The 23,961-nt window shown below is 50.5% G+C and overlaps 1 protein-coding gene across 9 annotated transcripts; it reads right to left on the bottom strand.

Annotated features, from left to right (window-relative positions):
- Positions 1 to 232: 232 nt before the first annotated feature.
- On the bottom strand, positions 233 to 23,430 carry VEGFA (vascular endothelial growth factor A). Of its 9 annotated transcripts, XM_085055134.1 has the most exons (9): positions 22,723 to 23,430; positions 16,852 to 16,903; positions 11,455 to 11,651; positions 9,644 to 9,720; positions 9,194 to 9,226; positions 8,884 to 9,030; positions 6,404 to 6,475; positions 5,137 to 5,268; positions 233 to 2,890 (listed from the first exon to the last, which is right to left on the bottom strand). In XM_085055134.1, exons 1-9 carry the CDS (start codon positions 22,786 to 22,788, stop codon positions 2,869 to 2,871), a joined length of 798 nt encoding a protein of 265 aa, XP_084911260.1. In that variant the 5' UTR covers positions 22,789 to 23,430; the 3' UTR covers positions 233 to 2,868. The 9 variants fall into 9 exon arrangements, 8 of the variants coding, with proteins under 8 accessions (XP_084911260.1, XP_084911263.1, XP_084911262.1 ...); XM_085055137.1 differs by lacking the exon at positions 8,884 to 9,030; XM_085055136.1 differs by lacking the exon at positions 5,137 to 5,268.
- Positions 23,431 to 23,961: the final 531 nt, after the last annotated feature.

The raw sequence follows: 23,961 nt of genomic DNA on the forward strand, positions 1-23,961 counted from the left end.
ACACCACCCTCTTCTCACTAAGCAGGGAATTTGGGCTGAGCTCCACACAAGGTTTCTGGTGCCTACCTCCCATTCATTTCAATGGGCTTTAGGTACCTAGGTGCTTTTGGAGGCTCTGGGCCCAAATCCAAGAGTCCAATTGGTAGGTTGCTGATGCCCTGTAGCCTCCAGAGACAATGTTACACCATGGAAGAAAACCAGGATGCAAGGCAGAAGGAGAAGGCAAAGGAAATCAAGGTCAGAATTAAATTCTTTAATACAAAAAAAAGTTTGTTTGTCGTCGTTGTCGTTGTTTTTTAAGATATATCTGTAATTTCTTTGTTTAAAAATAAATATGTACTAAGGAATATCTTGAAAAAATTCACTAGACACAATATGTAGTGTTAATATCTTTTTTCCCCGCAATTATTACAGATAAACAGTAGCACCAATAAATAAAATGATAACAAATATTAAAATTAAAAAGGAGAGAGATTCAAGATGTAGAATTTTCTATTTTTCCTGTTTCTTCTTTTTACATATATAAAAAAATCGTAGTGTCTATTTAATCCGAATCACACATATACATAAACATATATATATATACAAACACATAGCCAAATATATATATAGTATGTAGATGTATATCTAACCGTTGTCTCAATAGGAATGTGTAGGGGTAGGTGTTAGAGAAATTAATTAAATAACTGCCCATAACATGCTACTGACTCTGCCAACAATTGGGGAGAGATGGGATGGGACAACAGGGAGGTTAAATTTATACACAACCAAAAAAAAAAAAAAAAAAAAAAAAAAAAAAGAAAAAAAAGGAGGTACGGCTTATAAATAGTTGAAATTAAATATTAACAAAGAATACTGAAAAATCCCTACTCTTTAATTAAATTATCTGTTTAATTTCTAATTTAAAAAGGGATATTAAATAAGTATATAAAACACTTTCTCTTCCCTCCCCCGATCGGAAGCCTCTGTCTTGCACACGATGCAGCATGAGTATTCTACAGTGCAGATGCAAGCACCCACCCGTGTGTTTTCTCTCCTTCTGAAAGCCATCAGTCGGATGGGGAGATCCTAGTGGTTAGTAGTCGCTTGTTGTGAGTCTGTTTTTAGACTGTCTTGTCTTTTTGGAAGCTTTCCGTGTTGTACATTATCAGGCGTTGAAAATTCAATTGCAGATGATGTTTGGCAGCATTCTGACACAGACCGAGTACCTTTTTGATTATTATTATTATTAATAATAATTTTAATCACAGAACTAGATTATATATATCCACATAGATGTACAGACACACTTTCAGGGGGGTGTGTGTGTGTGTGCGCGCGTGTGTAAGGTGGGTTTCACATACACCACAGCCTACACTGCAGATACTCACATAGCCAAGAACCTCACGACACAGCTAAGGGACTCCAGCTGCCTTCACGTTTGATTCCCCAGCCCAAGACATGGAAAAGGGGCCTGACATTTACAGCACGTCATTAAAAAAAAAAACTTGACGTTCTTAAGGTTCATTCACACTGGACACGCAAACTGAAGGCAGCAGAAGTCACTTTCTTTCCCCACCCCTTCAATCTTGGCATACATATATATTATTTTTTATATATATATATGTATAAAAATAAATATATATATATAAAAAAGAGAAAAAAACACATCCATACATCCATCCACACAAATGCATACATTCACATACATACACACACACACCCCCACTTCTGTGTATATACTTTTGATTAATATCCCTTTCCAGAAATGTTCCATAAGCATCTTGGATGCTCTTGAGTGGCAGCTCTGTGCATGAAGAAAGCAGACAGTGCTGAACAACTGTGTGGCTATGCACCGGTCCCCATTCTTGCTTCAGCACACTGTAGACCTTGTGTCCTTCTGCAGCCACCAAGGGCGGGAAATCTAGACTCCTGTGATACTTCCTTGAATGGAAAGTTAGTGCGCATCAGCTGCCCACCATCCTTAAGAGAAGCCAGCGCGCTCTCCGGCAAAGGTTCTACAGCGAATAAAGTCAACGCAAAATGTACACTGACATCCCATGTCCCAGCAAGGCAGGCAGGTTATGAGACGAGTAAGGGCGAAGGTTTGGGGAAGAGAGGGGAGGAGGAATCCTTGATCACGGAGATGGCCATATCCTTGGCCTTTGACCCATCGCACCCTAAGATGCCGCTCTTTGGAACTCCCTGCCCATCCTCTCCATCACCTCTCCTCCCTGTTCCAGGCAAAGAGAAGGTGGTTTGTGGTACAGCACACTCTACAGAAAAACAGCGGAGGCCGCACAAGTCAGTTAGAGTTAAGAAGTTTACACCCAGCGCTTCTAGTCAAGTCCAGTCTTAGCTTGTTTCTTATGCCCCAAGTAGCCCGCTTGTGTCCACAGCAGTCGAGTATTATCCAGTGAAGACACCAATAACATTAGCAATGTTAAAAAAAATAATCAGTATATATATATATATATATATAATATATATATGTGTGTGTGTGTGTGGTTAAAATATACATATATGTATATATAGATGTGGTTAAAATATATATACATATATATATATGTATATGCATGTATACACACATATATATGTATGTATGGGAAAACCCATCAAATACACCCCTATAAGTCTTCCTGGCTCTGTTATTTAGCAGCATAAAAAGAAAAATAAAATAAAACAGTTCAAAACCCAAAGGTGAATTCTGTGCGGCGGGTGCCTTGGGGAATGTTCCTTCCGGAGTCCATCGTCCGTACTGAAAGTGCTGTGCTCTACCGATCCTTCATTTTTAGGGTTCATTTGGATTAGTGTTTTGTTTTGTTTTATTCTGTCCAGGCGAGAAATCAGGCTCCAGAAACAGGGCTGTTCCCCCTTCTTTTCCGCTGCTCACCGTCTCGGTTTTTCACATCTGTCAAAGAGGAGAAGGAAGGAAAAAAACAGAACAGGGGTTAATGTTTGTGATGGGGGTGCAAGCAGGGCAGGGAAGGGAAGGAAGGGTGGTGGCTAATGTGTTTAAGAGCACATGGTGTTAAGACATGGCATGATGTCACTGGTGGGGTGAAGTGCTGTGCAGATGGGGCAAATCAGCTGAGAATCTCAACCCCCACGGATGAGTCAACGAATTCTTTGCCCCCAGGCTCACCTAGAATTAGCAGGGGGGATACTTGAACACAGGGAAATTTAGGAGCAGAATCAGTGGCTTCCCCACGGGTAAGCTGAGTGTCTTGTTTGCACCTTTGTACACCACACACACAAATACACAAAAACACACAGAAAAACAAGGCTAAGCAATGCATGCAGAAAGACACACACCCTCGGCTCTCCACCTAGCCTCTTGTTTGGGTTGGAAGCAGTGCATACAACAAGGCCACATGCAGGCAAGAAGGTGAAAAATAAATGCCTTTCATTCCACTAGCTGCTGTGAGTGGGGGTTAGCACCAGAGAACAGAAGTGGCCTGAAGAAGCAGCAGAAGAAAGGAGAATTTACCCTCCCGTGTAGGTCCCAATTCTAATTCTACAAGACCATGAGGAACTTCAGCTTAACCAGCTTTTTATCTGGAAACTGATAAGCTAACCACTCCTATAACTCCTTCGCTTTTTTCTGGCCAACACACCAGTTCTGGAAACCTCCCTTAGTGCCAATTATCTCACCATGGAGAGAGACTAGTAAGAGAAACTAGTAAAGCCGTCCTGCCATCACGACTTCTTTGGGGTAGTTTGGTTTTTCATTGTATTTGTTGCTATTTCTCACCCTTCAAACGTTGTGGGGTAATTATCAGTTATACTGGACTTTGGGAACAGGAGCAGGCGGGAAACAGCCAACATTAAGTCTGGTCCAGACTTTAGGAGTTTTGCTCACTAGGAGAAGTTTAACTCCAGAAGTTGCTCTATTCTAGCCCCTCCATCAATTACTTTCCCACTGAAATTAGAGCACCCTCGAAAAATTCTCTGTATACAGAGCAGTTTCCACCATGCTGGCAGTGCTAATGCCTCTCTGGTTTGGACACAAATCATTTTCACACCTAAAGGAAACACTTGCTATTTGTATCAGCCTTAGTCACCTAGCCAATGCATGTCTCCTCTTTTCAGATGTAGCCACAGAGGACCCCGGATATCTCTTCCTTATTTTCTCCCCTTGAGCCACTACCACTGCAATACTCTCTTAACAGGAACAATCTCCTAGATCTCTGTGAAAGGGATCCAAGTTCAGAGTCACAGCCAAAGGCTCATTAGCAATCCCATTTCTGTGTCTCCCTCTAGACAGGCAGACGATCCCATACCAGAGGTGCATACACAGCTTCTGTGAGTCAAGATATCCCCAAGTTCACCAAAGTGCTCAGGTGAGGACCAGGAATCAGTTTTTTACATGTCTGTGCCACAGATGGTATGTGACAGCACTCAGATGACACATTCACAACATGGATCTCTGAACTAACACTAACCCAACAGTACCTTTATGTCTCCCACCTGACACCTGAAATACACACCTTTGCATTCACCCAGGGTCAGACTTAAATCTGCTGTATTCCATTCACAGACCTGAGTGCAGCCCCTCAAACTGCAACTCTGGACAGGACATAGGGAACTGTAAGCACAGCGCAAGAGGACAGGGCGCTCTCCCTGGCTTCTAGAAGAACAAAGAGCCAAAGGAGAATGTAGGCTCAGCCTTAAGGGAGGCTCCTAGTGGCTTTCCTCATTCTGCACAGAGCAGAGCATCTACAAGCCACAGAAAAAGGGCTTGGAAGACAGGAGTGGTCAAGTCCTAGTCAGTTAAGGATTGTCTTTGTCCAACAGTATGCTCAGAGTTGCATACAGATAATGTACAGAGGGATACAGACCCTCCCCCTGCCTACCTCAGCAACATGAACTCCATTATCCTGTTCTATGATAAAGAATACCTGAGATACAAATGCCCTGTCTCTGGGAGCCATCCCCATCCAAGTTCTGAGAGCACACCTGAAATGCACAGCTGCCCTCTGACACAGGGAAACTCTGTCCTCACCCCAGTTAGCCCCTCTGCCCTCTGGCCCACGTAGGACAGAGAAAAGAAGTAATCAAATAAGCACTGGTGCCAGAAGTCAGCAGGAAGCAAGCTCCCCCCCTTTCTCTTTCTCTCTCTTTCTCTTTGTGTGTTTCATCCTTCAGGACACAAACCTGCAAGTGCGCTCGTTTAACTCAAGCTGCCTCGACTTGCAACGTGAGTCTGTGAATTTGCAGGAACATTTACAGGTCTGGGGATCTTGTACAAACAAGTGCTTTCTCCTCTCTGAGCAAGGCTCACAGTGACTGCAAAAAGGCAAAAGGAAAGATGTCTAAGCTACAGCGCTTCAGCAGAAAGAAAATACACATGCAACACCCTAAACATCAAAGCAATCCCCTTGCCCCCTCCCGCAGCCCCCATGCTGCCCACTGGAGTGTCGAGGGCTGATGGATTTTCCAGCAGCACCCCGACAGCCCCAGGACAGCAACCCCTTGCATTAGCGTAGAGAAAGAAAACAGGCCTTCTGCACAGTATTCACAAATGCTGCATTGGATCCATCGGCTCAGGCCAGAGGGAGGAAGAAGGGAAAAGCAAGGATGGGAAGGTGAGAGGTCCCAGCCAGCTATTGACACATCAGTGAAAGGAGTTCTCTGAAGTGGACTATTCGAGTAGAAAGAGGCCAGCGGCTAAACGAGTTAAATCCACAGGGTCTCTCCTCCCCTGCAAAGCAGCAGGGCTTCGGAATCACATGCTTCCCCCTGCAGCCAGCACTACCCTCCTTTCTGTAAGCCCCATCTCAACCTTGCCACCTAGGAGTCTCCTATGGAGGGGCCGTGAATTTACAATGCAGAATTTTGTGAAACACCATGAGAGAGGCAGAGCGAAAGAGACAGGGAGAGACAAGCCACCAAATCCAGCAGAAAGAGAAAAAAAAAACGACAGAGAGCCCCTCCCCACCCCTGACTCCCCAGCACCCCCTCTCTGGCTTCCCACCATCCCACCTCTCCTCTCCACCTGTGACTCCACCAGACACGCACCACATGTGCACACGCACACACACACACACACATGCATGGCAGATGCCAGCCTGCCTGTCACCAGTCGTCATAGCAGTGAGGGCACGAGACAAGTGGGGGAAAGCAGGTGACAGAGTTGCAATTGGAAGGTGTGAAGAGGTGCAGGGTACTCTTCCACCCACCACACTCTTGTGCCTTGGGAAAATGGTTGCCACTGATGATTAGAGAGCCAAGCAAGCTAAAGCCACCTTCCCTAAGATAGCCTTAGTGCCAGAGCAGTGCCACCACCAGTGCTGCCCCTTGCAGGATCTGCAGCCCACCAGTGACTGAGAGGGGAGGGTGAGATTTGAGCGAGCAGCAAGCAGGCAGATTGGTTTGGGGAGAGGGAGGGAAGAGAGTCTACAAGCAGAGGACACAAACGTACAAGCTGAGTGGTTTGTACCGGCCTTTCTTGCGCTTTCTCTTTTGACCCTTCCCCTTTCCTCGTTTTGATTTTCTGGAAGAAAAACAAAAAAAAAAAAAAAAAAGAGAAAGAGAGAGGGGGAAAGAAAGGGAGAGATAGAGAGAAAACGGAAGAAAACGCAAGGAAGAAGAGAAAAAAAATACAGCCATGTGCCTTGCTGGGAGGGGAGAAGCACATGAGGCAGGACTGGAGGGTAAATCCCAGGGCTGAAGCACAGATCTCCACCTCGCACACACATTCACTGGCTCCGGCGCTCCTGTCAGCTCTGCAACCAGCCTGCCCACAGCCAAGCCAGCACCAGGAAACTCAGCAGAGACCACCTCCAGTAAGGCTGCTGCGAGCAGAGGCGGATCTGCTGGAGCCTCAGAGGGGCACCTGCCCCTTCCAGAGGTGCAGTGGGAAAGGGACAGGGGGTGAGGGAGAAGGAACAGAAAGCTTTGTGAAAGCATCACGCCACCGCAGTGAGTGCAGACAACCATTCCAGGCGACAAGCACAGGTGCACAATGACCGATAAGAGGCAACCTGAGTGAAAGGGCTCTCTCCAGGGAAGAGGACACCACTCTGACCTGATGCACTGCCCAGCACTGGGCCTAGGAGGGGGCAGCTGGTGGCAATCCTGCCTTGGGATGGGAGCACTCCACAGACAAGGGAAGAGATGTGATCTACACAGCAGTGCTGTGTGGGAGAGGGCTATCCAACCTGAAGGCTTTGCTCTTCCACCTCACCTCCTGCCTGTGGCTCAGAGGACTCCAGGAGACCTTACTTGGATGTCTGTAACATCTCCTCTGGCAGCCTCCATCCTGATTACTGAAGGGTAAAGAGGGAGAAGAGGAAGAACTGACCTAGTTATTTTACCCAGGAGATAACCAGCAAGCAGTTTTCAGTTCTTCTCTCCTTTCCCTCCTGTCACCTTCCACATAGATCTGCCAGACAGACAAGCAGATGGAGCCAAGGCACTGACTCCATTCTGAAAAATTCACCCGTTGCCTCTGACTCTTGGCCAGGAGCTGAGGCAGGCAGGGGCTAGGACATGCAGTCCTGGACACTAATCATGGATCCCTATAGGCCATCGAGAGCACAGGGAGCGAGGGAGGCTGGAGCCTGTACTGCTCCTTGAGCCAGATTAGCACAGGAACAAGGGAGAGACATGCAAGGAGAAGGCCCTAGGCAAAGCACCAGGGCTTGTCAGGCAAATGAGTCCCAGCTTTGAGGCAGTTCAGCAAAGGCTCCCTCGTTCCCTGGTGCAGCCCACCTCGGGAAAGAGCTGTCAAAAGGAATTGGGGGGACAGAAGAGAAAGCACCATAGGTGTCTCCTAGGCCCTGTTCAAGTCGTCTCACTGGAACGAGTGTCAGAGCATCAGCTCAATCCCGGTTCTGCCCTACATGTCAGGCAGGAGTCACAGGGAGACGGTGAGGGGAAGAAAATCAACCTGAAGGGAGGAGAGGGGTACCAATATAACAAGACTTTCAATCCAGTACAAATCAAAGCACACCAGTCTCTCCCATCCCTTCCCTTCCTTCCCTGGGGAGTGCAGAACCAGCGAAGAGCAGGCAAGGTGCTGTTAGAAGAGGAAAGTGAATGCAACACAGTCCGAGCTGGCTGCTACACCCACACCCCATCCTCACCAGAGCTCACACAGACCAAACTCTTGCACACCTTTGAACTACAAAGCCACACAGACCAACCATCCCTGACACGGCCCTGTGCAGAGAGGACTGCTGGCTGCACGCAGTCAGATGCAGTCAGGAGCAGATTTCCAGGGGAAGGAGAGGCTGGAAGGCAGCTAGAAATATACAACCACCAGGAGAGGGGTGAAAGAAGCTATCTCACTCTCCTGTTTGCTCCCTCTGTCTAAGATTCAGCCTCATCTCCAAATATTTATTCCTTCCTCTCCGACTCGGCACCTCTAAATGGCAAAGTTGCTTTCCCAGTCATGCGCAGTCCAGCTGATCCTCTCACTCAGAGAGGTCATTCTTTCTTTTCAACGTTGTTTCACATTTTATGCTGCTCCCTGCAACTACTGCAGGATTAGAGCTAACTTTTCTACTTTCCACAACATTTTTACTTTGGGCAGGAAGTAAAGGGAAGGTTGTGCCTTAATCTCCTTCAGGCCACCAAAGCAAATCCATCAGACTCAGAAAACCCCTCATGAAGGCCTTCACCCACACTCAGCTAGGACATCCACCTCCCTTTACACCCTCCCAGGTCCCCACCCAAGTAAAACCAGTGTCACATCCTGCATGGCATCAGTCCTGCCTCCACCAGGCCTCTACTTCCACCTCTCCCTGTAGCCAGCAGAGTTCCTACCCAAGCTGCTGTGAAAGAAGCCAGCAAGTACTCACTCAAGCAGCAAGAAAAAAATTAATAATAAAGAAAGGCAGCAATTCGCAGTAACCAGAAACACCCCAGGAAGAGGGAAGGGGAGAATGGGGGCTGCACCTTGAATCCATTCCGGCAGGACAGACACGACAGGACTTCCCGTGCTCGGGAAAAAGCATTAGGAATGATTGCCATGGCCATGGGTCATGCAAGGTCCAGGACTGGGGTATGAAGGAAGGACCATCAGATCTGGGTTTCTGTGCCCACCTGGAATGGATTCAGAGCGTCGCCCCATGCACTACCATATGCCATTTCCAAAAACACCTTCTTAAAGTGAGTATATCCAACCAAAGAAAAGGGCAAGGGGCAGTGGGGAGAGGAAATGCCAACCAACCACCAAAAGAGAAAGGAAGAAAGGCTTGTGACTTACTTTTCTTGTTTGTTTTTGACATCTTTCTTTGGTCTGTGGGGAAAGACAGAACAAAGGCTTCATTAGAAGAGAGCTTACAACATATACTTCCATTATTATCCCCAGTTCCCACCAAGTCCAGGGAAGAACATGTACAGGCAGCACTGCAAGATGCCCACGGCACAGGTTAAATGGTCCATCTCAAAGTGTTTTTGCTCTCCTGTTGCATCTTGCTGGTAGCCAGTGCCAAAAGATCCCAGGTTGCAGGCTACCACTGTCCGCCTGTGACAGCTAGAGACGGAAGAGCCCTGACAGCAGAGGACTTAGTTTCCCAGGCTCAGCCTTCCCACTGCAAACCTACTGAGGAGACTGCAGAAGCCTCTGAACAAGACTCCCAACCCAATGGCAGAAAAAAAGGAAAGGCTCAGAGTAAGTTTATTGCAAGAGGAACCAGTGCTGCTCAATTCTCACCTGCAGTCACATTTACTGTGCTGTAAGAAGCTCATGTGTGATATGTGCTGACTCTGATGGGGTTTAATTCTCATGATCTGGAATGAAAGAAACAGAGAGGGTCACGGCCCGTTCACTCTTCATATTCACAGCTCCAAATGAGGCTGCTGCGCAGCAAAGCACTCGCACCCCAGGTGATCCTGGGAAGAGCAGGGCAGAGTTCAATCTAGCTCTGAGGCCCTGTTCTCCCAGTCAGGGAAGGCCTTTGATCACAAGCAAGCAGCAACACCAGACTCGTGCCAAAGCTCTGCTCGTGCATGCCCAGTGCCAGCACTGGTGGACAGCCTTGAAGACAGGCTTGGGAGAGGGAGTACCACCACAGCAAGGTTCTCACTGAGCCCTCCCTGGCTGATGTGGGACAGACTACAGGTGAACATCCAGCCTGCTTGCACAGAAGCAATGCTTCAGTCTCACACAAAGGTCTAAAGTAAAAATTCCATATCCATCTTCTCTTCCTTAAGCCACCATCCCTTCCCTTCCCATCTGACATCTCATTTTCTCAGAGACTAGACACACAAAATAAATCTGGAGATCTGTGCTTAAAAGAGCCCTGCAAATCCGGACATCACCCAGACCCCAGCTCCAAGTACATCCAGGGAAGTCATATTAGAAACTATGGAATATTGTAACATTCTCTTAAACCAGAACATGGCTGGACCACTAGCTTTAGAGATCACCTTAAGTGCCTCTGACCCTTTACAGGCATGCAGGCATACCAGCCAAGAACTCTAATTCAGCAAGGAATGGTAGGAAGCAAACCATTCCTAGCTACACCATGCTAGTATGCTCTGGCCCAGGCTGGAGCCTGCAAGTGGAAAAGCAGTATGGGGAGCCATGAAAGGGCACAGGCAGGTTCTCCAACAGAATTCAAACCCAGCCGAAATAACAAGTAAAAGGACCTGTTGGTTAATCACTTAGCTCTGCACATCTCTCACTGACATTAAAAAGCGGCAGCAATACTTACAGTAGCTCTTCAAGAGGCTGAGGGACCAAAGTAGGTAAGGGAGCTACGGGTTATGGGTTAGGGACACCAGAATGATTTTGGACACTAGCTGGGATCCAGGCTGACAGACAAGGGTAGTAACAAAATCCTCCAAAGCAGTTTGCATCTTTCCCATGTGCCTAGCCTTTGCTATCATGGCCACCTCTGTCTCTTCCCAGGAATTAATTCAGCAGCCTCCAAACAAAGGAGGAAGATGCCCAGAGGCAGAAAGGCTTTTCCAGCTAACACAAAAGCAGTTTGTTTCTTAGAGCCCCATTCACCCCTGCTGGCCAGGGTAGCTAACAACCCAAATTCCCTCCTCTGTTGGTACAGGCTGACCTCCCATGCCCTCCAGGAGACAGTACTGACAGGTTCTCCCCTTTTGCCCTACTCAGTTGCCTTCAGAATGACAGCTGTGTGTAGAGTTAAGCTGGAACAAGAACCCAAGGAGTATCTTCTTTGCAAACTTGGAGATAACACCACCAGAAATGCTCCTTTACATTCTCTAAGCATGAAGCACTCCTTTGCAGAAACACTCCTTTGCATGCTCCTACCTACTTTATTTGGGCAAGAGCCAAAAAGTAGACTCTCCTCTTAGCCTTAAATAGACATAGGCAACTCATCTTTTAACCCTGCATGACGGAACACTGAGCATCAGACTCAGAAGAGGGGTTCCCTGGGGTAGGTTGCCCTTCCTCTGAATTAGATGGGAGCTGGGACTTGGGGTGGCTGTGATGGCTGACTTCCATCCTTCCAACCAAGCATGACAGATTGCAAACTGGACCCTCACCTCCATCGTGACGTTGTATACATCCACAGGGACACATTCTAGGCCCTCATCGCCGCAGCAACCCGCACATCTCATCAGAGGCACACAGGATGGCTTGAATATGTACTCCACCTCATCAGGGTACTCCTGGAAAATGTCCACCAGGGTCTCAATAGTCCTGCAGAAGCTGCGCTCGTAGACTTCCAGGAATTTGATAACTAAAAGAGGAATGGAGGGAATAAGTTAATGCAAACTTAGCTCAAGAATGTCTAGTGCTTCGCCCCTTAAAGTGAGCCAGACAGTTGCAACACAACTACCCTATGCTCTTCACTAACATTCTTGTAGGCCTGAGTCCTTTATCTATGCACTATAGACACACACATCAAGTGGAAAGGGAAAAAGACAATGTCTTCCTACAGCTGCTTAAGGGCAGAGGCAAGATGGACAAGAGAGCCTCACTATTTGCTTCCCTGGTACCACGATGCCTGTCACAGGTGACTCTTCCCCAAACCCCTTCTCTGCTATTCCCCATACTCCTGGTATGCTGCCACTAAGAATATCAGCTCAGCCAAAAAGAACCTGAAGCTGCAGCAGATAATCTGCGCTCTGGATTAAGGCCCTTCACTGGTTTGCCCTTTACCCCATTTCAAAACAGCCAATGGATGCCCCAGTGGGTTTTAAAGCCAGAAGCATCCTTTGTACAGACCTCAGCATAGAGACACCTCTAAGAGCAAGCAGAGGCTCTGAACCAGAGCTATATATCTTCACCCTTCCTGTCATCTACCTCTGCTGGCCATATAGAACATCTACCTCAGCAGGTCACCTCAGAACCATGACAAGTCACAGCCTCTGTGTCTCCACACTGACCACTTTCCCAGACGAAGGAACCAAGCCACCCACTGAAAGATTCAGAGTAAACTCTTAGCACCCCCAGGATTAACCAGACTATATATTTGGCTACTGAACCACAATGAGACAGTGTGGGAGGGCGAATAGGGTGGATCTGCCATTATCCCATGCCTTCCCTACGAATGGAGCAAACACTAACTGCTTGCGATCTGCACTGATTTCACAAGCATTTCTCAATGTTTCCCAGTCTCTTGCCAAAGCTTCATTTTGCTGCTTGGTCAAGGGTTGGAGAGATTTAAAGAGATGAGAGATAGTATAGATAGTATAGATAAGTACACACGCACAAACCCTGGGTGCTAGTGTAGCACTGCAAACAGCAAGTACCTGGAGCCCTCCAGGCCTCCTAGCTCCAGCACCACACTGGCAACAGAGGATGTCTCACATGGAGCAGAGGGTAAGAGTATGCACAAAGAGATTGTACCTGCCCCATGCTGTTATGCACTATAATGATCCACCTGTACAGTATGCAGAGTCCTCCAGCACCAAGGTTGATAACTCAGAGTGATAAGAGCAAACTGCTTGCATCATGGAAAATAATGGTCTCCAGTAAGCGTTTCTAAAGTGCCCTGAACTTGTGACAAACTAGCATAAAGGTTACTTTGCCACAAAAATGCAAAAGCTGCGGGGCTTGGAGCTCACAGCCCGCAGTTAATTGTTGAAAGTTAATTCTAGGTCATGCAGGGCTGACAGTGCCATAGTGCTGAAGTGCTGAGAGCGGGTACAAGAGGGGCGGAGCTTCCATCCAAGGAGTTTGAAGTGTCAGAGAGCGTGAGCAGCTATTAAAAGAGAAAGTGGCTTGTGAAAGGGAAATGTAGCCTGGCAGGCATGGACTGCTTGTTGGTATTCCTCATCTAGAAGAGAGCATGTTTCTGTTCCTTGTTCCTTCCCTTCTTCTTCCCTCCTCCCCAACTGCCGTGTGTCTCCTGTCTGTTCTCCTATCTTGTCTGTGACTACCTCCTTCTTCCTGTTCCCCTTTGGAGTGACCTTAGTCACCACCTATGTTCCAACAAGTTGAACAATTTCATACGTGGGAAATTCTGCAGGCACAATGATAGCCACTGAACTGCACTGTTGATTATTCACACTGTGCCAGAAGACAGGATCTGAGAACTCTGGCAGTAAAGCCACAGTTCAGGATAAAACTGCTTACAGACCTACGTCAAGGGGAGGGGCAGAAAGCAAGAGGGAGGGAAAGCAGCAGTTACCTGTGCAGATCAAATGCTGCTCACCATACCAGTCTGGGGCAGAAAGGAAGCAGAAACCGAAACAGAGTAGAAAACTGAAGTGAAACTGACTGATGTCTGCCATGCTTTCCTAAATGTCTGCACTACCCAAACATTTGGATTACACCAGAGAATCCAGATTACAGACTGGCCCCAGAACACCACATTCAACTTCCTTTGAAGAGGCTTTACTTTTACAGCTGCACCCTGACAACTAGAGATCTGGGAGATTTGACAGGACCAAATCCTTCCCATAAAGAAGCTGGGAGTTTCTACCTTTAACACATGATGGTTTTCCAAAGCCTGAATCAGCCTCTGAAAAGGAACCAGGGAGTATTTCCCTAGCTGCCAGTCAGAAAACTCTGTCACAAAAGGCACACTGCCGTATTTTGCTGGACACAGAGCACTCACATGGAGAGTGTGCAATGCTCTGTAGCTCATTTGCACAGTTACCACCCAAACCAAACTGGAGCACATGAGGTACAGTCACCCTCACAGCAAAGCCCTGCCTTTTCTAGCATACCTACACTTACTCCTATATACTGGCAATCAGATTCCACACTTTGCGGGGCTGATTCCATCTGTGCTTCCTTTTCATCCATTGTGTCAGGAACGGAAGGTCTCTTTCACAGGAAAGCATGGGAAGGTCACTGAAGGACTAACACCACTAGGCCTGTTCCTTTCCTGCAATTTGGGCTTCAGCCCATGTTAGAAGTTAATCCCACAATTAACTCGCACTCCTACCCTGCAAAACACCTCCAGATTTGAGTCAGAGGTTCTTCGTTGTAAATGGAGGGGGAAGCAAGGTTAAAACCCAGACAGGACCCACATTAACTCTTCAAGGCAGAGTTTAAGTTCAAACTTGTTCAAGTGAGAACATGCTGGACTAGAAAAGGAGAAAGTCTATGATCATTTTGTCTCCTTCCCATCAATGGCTTAGCAGCAATATAAACACGCTGTTATTTTAAAAATAAAAGTGCAGCCACAAGTGCTGGTGGTTTCCTTTATTTATACCAGAAAATCTTTTCCTGTGAAACAAAGAGTGTTTGTCTGACTCCTCTACAACTTCCTGTGCCGCAAAATATGTGGAAGCCTCTCTTGAGCACAAAAGGATAGGGGCTGAAGCTAAAATTACAGTCTCCAACCAAAGTCCATCCCAAATAAAAACCTGTCACAGCTTGACATCTCAGAGAAAGCATAAAATGGCCAAAGACACAAACCCATCTTACACCCCAAGACCCCAAGAGCTTCAGTGGAAGGAACTACAGGACCTTCCTTGGGAATGAACTACAGGACCTTCCTTGGGTAACAGAGGCCCATCATTGTCTCCTCTTCACAGAGGAGAAACTCTATATAGGTATAGAGAGAGGATCTCTAAGGTCAAACCACGGTACAGAAGTAGAGCCAGGCAGGTAGCGCCAGGAGTCCCGACTTCTAGTTCACAGATATATCTACACCGCAGAACCTGAAATAGCACCAGGACAGTAACACCAAAGTCTCACCACTTATATTGCCAGACCAACTTCTCCTGCAATCGCATCAGCCTTCTTGTGACAGAAGTTAATTCTGTTTGATTCTTTCCCTCCCCAGGAGGGATTTGTTGAACACAACAAATGGCACAGATGAGGACACTAGCCCTTTTCTACCAAGAGCAGAGAACTGGTTACCAAAATAAGCCTCACAGCAGGCTCCATCTTGATCCCTCTGGAGTCACTGAACCTTCTTCTGTTGACTTCAGCAGGAGCAAGGGTCAAGCGCAACAGGCGGCAGCCCGCCAACAAATCAGAAATTTTGCCCCTGCAAAATGGACACCTATCCCAAGCACAGCCTGCCACAAACCTCTGGCAACACACATGCAGTCTGTCACACCAATAAAGTTACAGAAATTGAAACTGACTGCTACCACAAAAAAAAAAAAAAAAGAAAGAAACAAGGAAAAAAAAAAGAAAAAAAAAAGAAAAAGAAAAAAAAAGAAAAAAGCCAATCTGGGCCCACACTGCTGGAGCCCTCTGCTGACCTCCGGCTGGAATAACGCTGAAGGTCACAGCCCGTGGGGACCCTGCAAGACGTTTGCCAGACCCTGCCATGCAACAAGTGATCTACTCTGCTACACAGGTAAGGGGAAAACATGGTCAGGATGGTCTTAAAGCAGGTGATGATCACTTCAGCCTGAAAGTTCCAAAGTCCACAGCTCTTTTATCCCACTGCTGAACTGAGGACTGCAGACAGAAGCCAACCTCCTGACACGCACAGGGCTTCACTAGATAGGGCTCTCACAGGAAGTGTCTCTGACTAACCCAGGGGCTGACTGCCCTTCTGGTCTACATTTATTTGCACGAAACAACGAGGCAGAGGCCACTGCCACAACCTGGCCTTTGGGCAACCAAAAAGACACAAAATCACAGTAGCTGTAGAGGCACCACCTTGCTTCCTCACCAGGCCATGGTCCTGTCCGTACTGGACCACCAGGAACAAATTAAGTAGAACCTATCAGATCATAGTGCTGTTCCCTGAATCAGCAAAATCTGCTAGCCCAAACTAGAACGAAAGTGTGTATTTTTCCAGCCTAGCTCTGTACAGCACTTAGCAATCTCCTGAACTGGTGGGATACCTGTTCTGGGAGGCATGAGTCCAGAAAATCATCCTGGACTTGCCCTTTCCTCCTTCTCTTCCCCAGAGACCTGCGGTCTGGGGGCCGCTCCAGCCTTTGTTTGGGGATCAGCCCTGGCCACCTAGCCGGGCATCACCAGCGCCGCCGGCAAAGAGGCGGGCAGCAAAAGAAGACAAATCCCTTCCTACAGCACTGTGGCGAATCCCCAGCAAACTGCTCGCCGCCAGTCAGCTCTTTGTGTGCGCCCGAGTGTGTGTAGATATATATATATATATATGTAAATATATATATAAATGAGCGTGCGTATGTGCACTAGCGCACGCACGCAGTTTCCCTCTGAGTTGCGGTAAGCCAGGGGCGGGCTGGGCCAGCCGTGCTGCCCGCCCTGGCACCGCGGCCGCCCGGAGCCCGGCCCCACGGCTACTCCCGGCCCCACGGCCACCCGCGGCCACCCCCGGCCCCACGGCCACCCCCGGCCCCACGGCCCGGGCCGGGCCCGCGGCGTGGGGCGGGGGCGCTGCGGCAGCCACGAAGGGGTTGATGGCGGCGGCGCCTCCCGCCGGCAGCCCCCGGTCCCGCTCCCCGGGAGGTGGCGGTGTTGGCCGCCGGTGGCTCCGGGGCTCCTTCCCCGAGCCCCCGGCCACCCCGCCCACCGGGAAGCCGCCCAGCGCTTACCTTCATTGGGTTTCCGCTCCCCATCCCCCAGGGCGGGCGCAGCCTTCGACAACTGCAAAGACAACAGAAAATCAGTCACAACACGGAACCGTGAAGCAGTCCCGGGGCGCGGGGGGGTCCCGGGCAGGGGTCCCGGGGGTCCCGGTCCCGTCGCCCCGGCGGGCAGGGGGCGGAGGAAGCCCCGGCGGGAGGGGTGCCCTGAGGCGGAGCCGCTCCCTGCAGGCCGCCCCGCCGGGCACAGAGGGACCTTTTGTTCCCCTGTCCCTCGGCCGAGCCCAGAGGGGCACGGGCGGGACGGCCCCGGGCTGGGGGACGGGGCTGGCAAGGCGGTGTGGCGGGCCCGAGAGAGGCCCCAAAGGGAGAACCCCGGCCTCGGGGAGCTGCTGTCAGTGACCGCTGGCAAACACCGGGCGCAAATCCGAGCCCGGCGGAGAGAAGTAACACGGGGGTGGACCTGCTGCTACTGCCCACACGATCGGTGGACGTGGGCACTGCTTCTCCCCCTTGTAAAGGTGAATCTGGCTCGGGAGGGCAGAGTGGGAAGAAGGGCGGCCAGGCACGGAAGGGCATCGCTCCCCTCTCAATGTCACAGATGTCTGTCACCCAGCAGTGGTGTCCACGGAGGTGTCGGCATCTGGCCGGGTGTCAGTGCGATTAACTGTGACAGCATCACTTTGCCGACCGTCGCCGCAAAGCCGCCCAGGTTTCCTTCCTCTCTGATGGAAGGGAGGGCGATGCCACCTTCACCTAACGGTGCCCGTCCCCAGCCCCGCGTGGCTCCCGTTTCTGCACTCCGCAGCTTCCCTTGGCCAAAACCGAAAAGGCCGCAAGCTCTGCAGTCACTCTTGCTGCCTTTTGGGACTGGGGACATTTCCAGAGCACTGATGCAGGCAGGAATGGTGACAGGTAACCCACCCCCAAAACGCTATAGAGAAATATTACACCACTTTACTAAAGGAAGTCTTTTTAATTCCAGGTGAAACAAGAACTCCACTCTTCCTGCTCATCGTGAGGGCTTTAGCTCTGATGTAACTTTCCAGCCAAGTCAGGCTTCCCCCTGCTGTTCTGTTCTGAACCAAAATGGAAAAGGCCCAGCTTTCTTCACTTCTCCAGGGTATGTTGCCACCTGTGTGATGCCATCCACCCCAGAACTTGCTGCCTTTCAGCAGAGGCCCATAAAGAGTGTGGTGATCCATACAAAATACTGCTTTGTAAGCAATATACTGCGTTTAGGCTTAGAAAAAGGCCCTCTGATCTCATAGCCGAAGACAGAACTGAATTAAGAAGGCCAAGTCCACCCCAAGCTCACAACAGGAATCTGCCACCTATGGCCTTCTAAGCAGCGCTGTGCACAGGGCAGTGTTACCATCCAAGCAGCCCAAAGTGTCAGCTTTTAAAAGGAGGTGGTGAGTCAGCTAGAAGCCCCTCTCCCAGACATTCCTTTGTGTCTGTGCATAGTTCCCTTTGTCTAAAGTCCCCCCTGACTGAACTCGTTTCTCATTTCTACCAAAGTCTTTCTGTACCTGGGCATAACTCACCTGCCCAGACCTGAGCCGCCCCATGTGTGGATCTATTTCTTCTCTGGGGAGAATGGGGCTGTGTGCCCAACCTCAGTGCTATGACAACACTTTAAAAAGCAGGTTCCTAGAAACAGTTTCATTCGTGAAGTGTGAAGGTCACTGCAACAGCACAAACAAAATGGAGGCAGTGGAGGTTGCAGGGGCCTTCCAAAGCCACTCAGTGCCTGACAATCCATGGCTAAAAAGAAAACCGCATCATGGGCAAAAAAGCCTCAGTCTGCTATGGCACAGGAAGAGGATCACAAGCCAAGTCAGTTTATTCAAGTCACAACACCCCCAAGACTTTTCACAGAAGGATTTCTGGTTCACACACAAAATGACTATGACAGACTGAGCAAAATTAGCTCGGAGACACCTTGAGAGTCATTTTTACCCATTCCCTATGCAAGGCTGCCCAGCCAGCTGCCAAGCCCACTGCCTCGTCCCATGCAAGTACACAGGGTGCACAAGTGATGAGAAGCAGAAGCCACACGCTTTCGCTACTCACCTGTGCCTAGCCAGCACCTCGCCCTGCCCTGCTGTAGTGGAGCAGCAGCCAGAACACTCTCGCAGCGCTCACCTGGACCTGGGATGCGATCTGACCCCAAAGATGGGAAACGAGATCGGTGTAAAGTGGGCAGAGAGCTTCTGAGCTTTCCCAGGGGAGCTCTCAGCACGAACTAGAAAGTTTTCCCAGAACTATCAGTAACATACTCTCTGCTCACAATTCCAAGAAACATTTTTGCCCTTTCAGCAGTGCCTTTCACCTGTGCCTAGTGCCCTCAAAGAACGTCCACTAGAACAACAGGTGAGGCAGGGAGTTGTGCCTCACTTCAAAACAGTCTGCTACATATCAGACATAGGGAACCAAAAACATTCCTCAGGACAAGCAGGCCCAGTGTGCCCTTCGATAGGAGCCTGAAGGTCATGCTCTCTTTGGCATTACCCAACAGTTCTGTAACACAATTTCCTTTCAATAGATTTTCAACATTTCACAGTAGTGTGGAAGCAACTCCTGGTCTGGCCTTAAGAATAGGATAAATGAGCCCAGGAATGGGGCTCCCAGAGGAAGCTCCCTTCTGTGATCTTTGCAGGTTGCAGCAAATGCACATCATTCCCTCTGTGGGGTAAAACCTTCCCTAACAAATAAATCCACTTCACACCAACCATGTGTCTGCACCTTCCCCATCTCCCTTCTCCCCCAGTCCCTGTCCAAAGCAAGCTTTTCTCTGAAGGGAGAGAAAAGGTTAATCAAGTCATTCCTCTCTAACCATCACCCCCCTCACCACCACCACCACTCTTTCTCTCCCTTCCCCTCCCCCTAATCTGTGCAGCCTCATTAAAAGAGCTTTGTAACTGTTTAGGACTGGAACAAACAATCCATCCACTTTGAGAGGGACTCTGGGACAGGAGTTAAGGCACTTTTCGTCTTAGGCACTAGAAATTCTCAGCGTTTTCTACTTAGGGGAGGGGGGGAATGGGACTCCCTGCACTCTTTCTCCATTGTACATGCAGACAGAGGTCAGTAATCCTGCAAGCTGCCAGCACGACCAAGGCACCTCTGACAGAACAGACAGGAGAATGGATTTCAGGTTGCTCAGGAATCAGTGAGCCCCTCAGATGTCCCTCTACCCTGCTCCCAAAGGAGTGCTCCTCTTTCCAGCCTGTCCTCAGAGCATGGAAATGGCTCTGGGGAAGGTGACCCGCTGCATCCCAGCTGCCTACGGGCTGTGGAAGCAGGTTCTGGTGGCTCCCCATCGTGGCGTGGTGCAGAGGCACACCAAAGACAGGCAGCCTGGTGGGTGTGCGATCATTAACAGTCTAGTCACAGGCTTGCTCTCCCTCCCTGAGTGTCTGATCACTGCCTGTTCCCTATGGCAATACAGCTGGTATATCCAGGTCCTGCTGCTGTTCAGGGCAGGAGGGGAAGAGCTCCCAGACCATCATCAGTAGTGACCTGTCACCAGGCTGCCAGCAAGACCCGTGGACGAAGGAAGATGGGAAATAACCACCTGTCCCCCGTTCTCTAGGAAAGGGAGGACTGGGAGGGACAACAATGCAATCTCTCTAATCCCGTGGTGTGTGAGGACTGTGCACACCGCTCAGCACAATCGATCAGCTGGGAGGGTGGCATTGCAAAAGTGCCTTTCTCTCCCTCACCTGCATAGAAAGGCCATTGTCACCAGTGGATGCAGACACCTGTGGCATCAGTGCCACCCAAACCCGACCATGAAACAATCTCCCACCATCCTAATCTTGCTGCAGGAACAACCATGACAACTAGCTCAGTAAGGAGTCATCCCCCTCCACCTTCACCAGAGGAGCACCTTGATTCCTTCATTCCTTCTTCACTTCCAGGAAAGGTGCCTGACACATGCTGGACCCTGCTTCCCAAACTCAGACTCTGTCAGGGCTTCTATTAAATGCTCTCTAATGTGCCTGGCTAGCTAGATAGGTTTTATTCAGCCTGACAGCCAGATAAATATTATCATCAAAGCACAAACCCTAGTCCCACGTGAAGAGTCATGCCTTCTGCCATACCCAGAGTCATCGTCAAGCTGCCTACGTGAGATCTGCTGGTATTTCTAACGTTCCCATCACCGTGGTGCCTGGACAACCAACGGACAAATAAGGACAGACCGAAGGGCAGACCTCACTGTCGATCTGCCTGAGCACTTATATGGCCCACATCAGCCAGGTACCTCAACCTCTAGCTGTCTCTCATGTGTCTGTCCCTGCAACATTTCCCCTGCAAACTTCTATAATTCTTCCCCACCATTTTTTCCATCGTTGTACTCTCTATTTTCTTATCTGCCCCATCCTCCAGGCTAGGAGAAAAGGCAGCATGAGGCTTTTATGCAGCTCCTGAGGACAGACAGATCTCGACTCTACCTGATCCGCCGTTTCCTCTTCTGGGGAAGAGGAAGGGGAGGGGAGAATGAACAAGGGGAGGGTTAAAGGGTGTTATCACTGGACACCGATACAGAGTTGTCTAACCTATAGGTGGGGAACAGATGCTACTGTACAAGTTTACTGAGGAGCTGGGAGGCAAAGAAACCCCCGTTCTGGCTGACGGTGGAAAAACTCCTGGAGAGCAGAAAGAATTGTCCCACGAGCCAAATCTGGCAGAAAGGCAGCAGGGAGCTGCTCTGTGCCACACTAAAGTGAGAGTTCCCATAGAGCACAGCCGAGTACAGCCTAATGTGCGGCTGTCACTGGATAAAGTAGAGATATAACAGGCTAGAAACAAAGCGTGCAGTGCTTGCATGACTTCAGTTACAGCTGAAATGGCTCCTAATTGGGGAGTTGCCTTCCAGCATCGGTGCTGAACAAACAATGTGAATAACTGATTAGTTTGCAAGCGACGTTTATTTTCACGATTGTGGGAGATGATCTGGCCCGTGCTCTCTCCAAGTGCCGAGCAGAAATGGTAGGAGAGAACTAACCTGTTATAACCTTTAAAACGTAATCCATGCCTGCCTTGCGAACAGCCACTTTCACGTGGGCACTCTGTCTAAACCCCTTAATATCTCTTGGCAACACAGCCGTCTTGACTCTTTAGAAAACAGATTTATAGAACAGGTTTGCAAAGAAAGCTGCCTTTTCCTTTTTTCTTTGAAAAGAGGAAAGGAGGAAGAATTGGTTTTTAATTCCTCAAGAATGACAATGAGGTAAAAGTGACTGAAGAGGAAGAGAAAAATCCTTGGGTTTGTAATTTCAGCGCAGGAGATCTGTATTTTGCTTAATTTTTCTTGCAGTCTGGAAGAAATTCTGGATCCATTTTGTACTCTTTGATCTCTATTTGTTTTTCCAGCTAGGCATTTTGAACTCCACTCGGCGGCACGAACCCGAGCTGGGACCCAAGGCAAATATCGCCGAAACAGCTTTTGCAATGTCAGGAGACCCGAGGCTGATGCAAGAAGGCAGCGCGCTGCCTCCCTGCCCCGCGCCCCGCCGACCGCAGCGCCCCGGCTCCGGCGGGACCCCACGGGAGCCCCGCGCCGGGAGCCCCGCGCAGGGCGCGCTCATGTGCGCGGCGCTCCGCACGGCGCTGCCGCTACCCCGGGGCCCCGCGGAGCTCCGGGCAGCGCTGTCCCCCCGCCGCAGCACCGCACGCACGCACGCACACGTGTCTGCGCTGCGGACACCCACCCGCACCCGGCGCCAGCGGCGCGGCCGCACCGCACCGAGCAGGTGGGAGGTTAAAGGGGGGGAGAGAAAACAAAAAAGCGGGGGGACAAGTATTTTCGGCCGTCTGCCTTCCCTCTCCCTCCGCTACGCGGGGCACAAAAGCCCCCGTCCCGCCGCTTACCTCCGCGCTCTGCAGATAGAGCAGCGCCGCCAGCCCCCAGTGGATCCAAGTGAGCAGAAAGTTCATGGTTGCCGGCGCACGCCGCGAAGCGGGGCCCGCCGTGCTCCGCCTCGCCGCCGCCCCGCCGCCGCCGCCCCGCCGCGCTCTCGCCCGCGCCTCCTCCGTGCCCGCCGCCGCCTCCTGGAGTGCCGCCGGCCGGGCGCTGCGAAGGGTTCCGGGAGAAGGGGGGTTCCTCTTCGGGGTCTCCGGTTTCACCCCTCCATAAGCCCGGCTTTCCGCCGGTTCCCGCTGCTGCTTTCCGTGGGCGCTCCGCCGGGCCGAGCGCAGGCTCCGCGGCCGCCTTGCCGCCGCCCGGCCCCCGCCGCCGGGCAGTCCGATCTCCACAGCGGCGCCCGTCCGCGGCGCTGTCCCCGCGTCGGGGCAGGCAGGCACCCGCGCCGCACTCGCTCGGTTTCGCGCACTCAAGGCAAAGTTTGCGCGGAAACTTTCAATGCATCTCTTTTCCTGCGCCCCCTCTTCGCGGCGGCTGCCTCCGGCGGCTCCCCGAGTCAGGGTCGCCTCCCCAGGGGAAAGGGGCTGATTCCGCCGCCGCTCGGCCCGACCCCTCTCCGCAAGTCGGGGTGGTGGTGGCGGAAAGGACGAACAGAGCGCTTTCCTCCTGCCCTCTCTGTTACTGTCTCTCCCTCTCTCTGTCCACCGCTTAAAAAAAAAAAATCAGAATAGTAATATATGAAAAAAAAAAAGGAAAAAATCCAAGCTGGATAGAGAGGGAGGGAACTGGGGCGTGGGAAGGCTCTGTAGAAAAGGGAGGAAAAAAAAAATCCCAGCGGATCAAAGTATAGGTGGGGAAAAAATAAATTAAACGAGAGGATAAAGCAAGGCGGCAAGCTAACAGCAGGTCCCGGTGCCCGGGGAGGGCTGCTCTCGCGGCTCGCTGTCCCCCGCCGGCGCGGCGTGCGCTCCTCGCCCCCGGCGCGGCGGCAGCCCCGCTCCGCGCACTCCAGCGGCGGCTCCGCACAGCGCCCGCTCCCCGCGCAGCGCCCGCCCCACCGCCCGCCGCTCGTCAGCACTCTGCAACTGATTAGAGCGGCCACGGGGAGAGACGCTCCGGCGAAGTCCCACCTCCTCGCCCGAGGCCCGGCCTTCTTCCCCGCCCTTCTTCCCCGCCCTTCCCTTTAGGCCGTGGAGGTGAAGGGCTTCCTCCCCACACACGCGGGGCCGTAGCCCCGCGGCTCGTGC

Source organism: Lichenostomus cassidix, chromosome 3 (assembly GCF_008360975.1).
Source record: "Lichenostomus cassidix isolate B80296 chromosome 3, HeHo_3.0, whole genome shotgun sequence".
Taxonomy (NCBI): Eukaryota; Metazoa; Chordata; class Aves; order Passeriformes; family Meliphagidae; genus Lichenostomus; species Lichenostomus cassidix.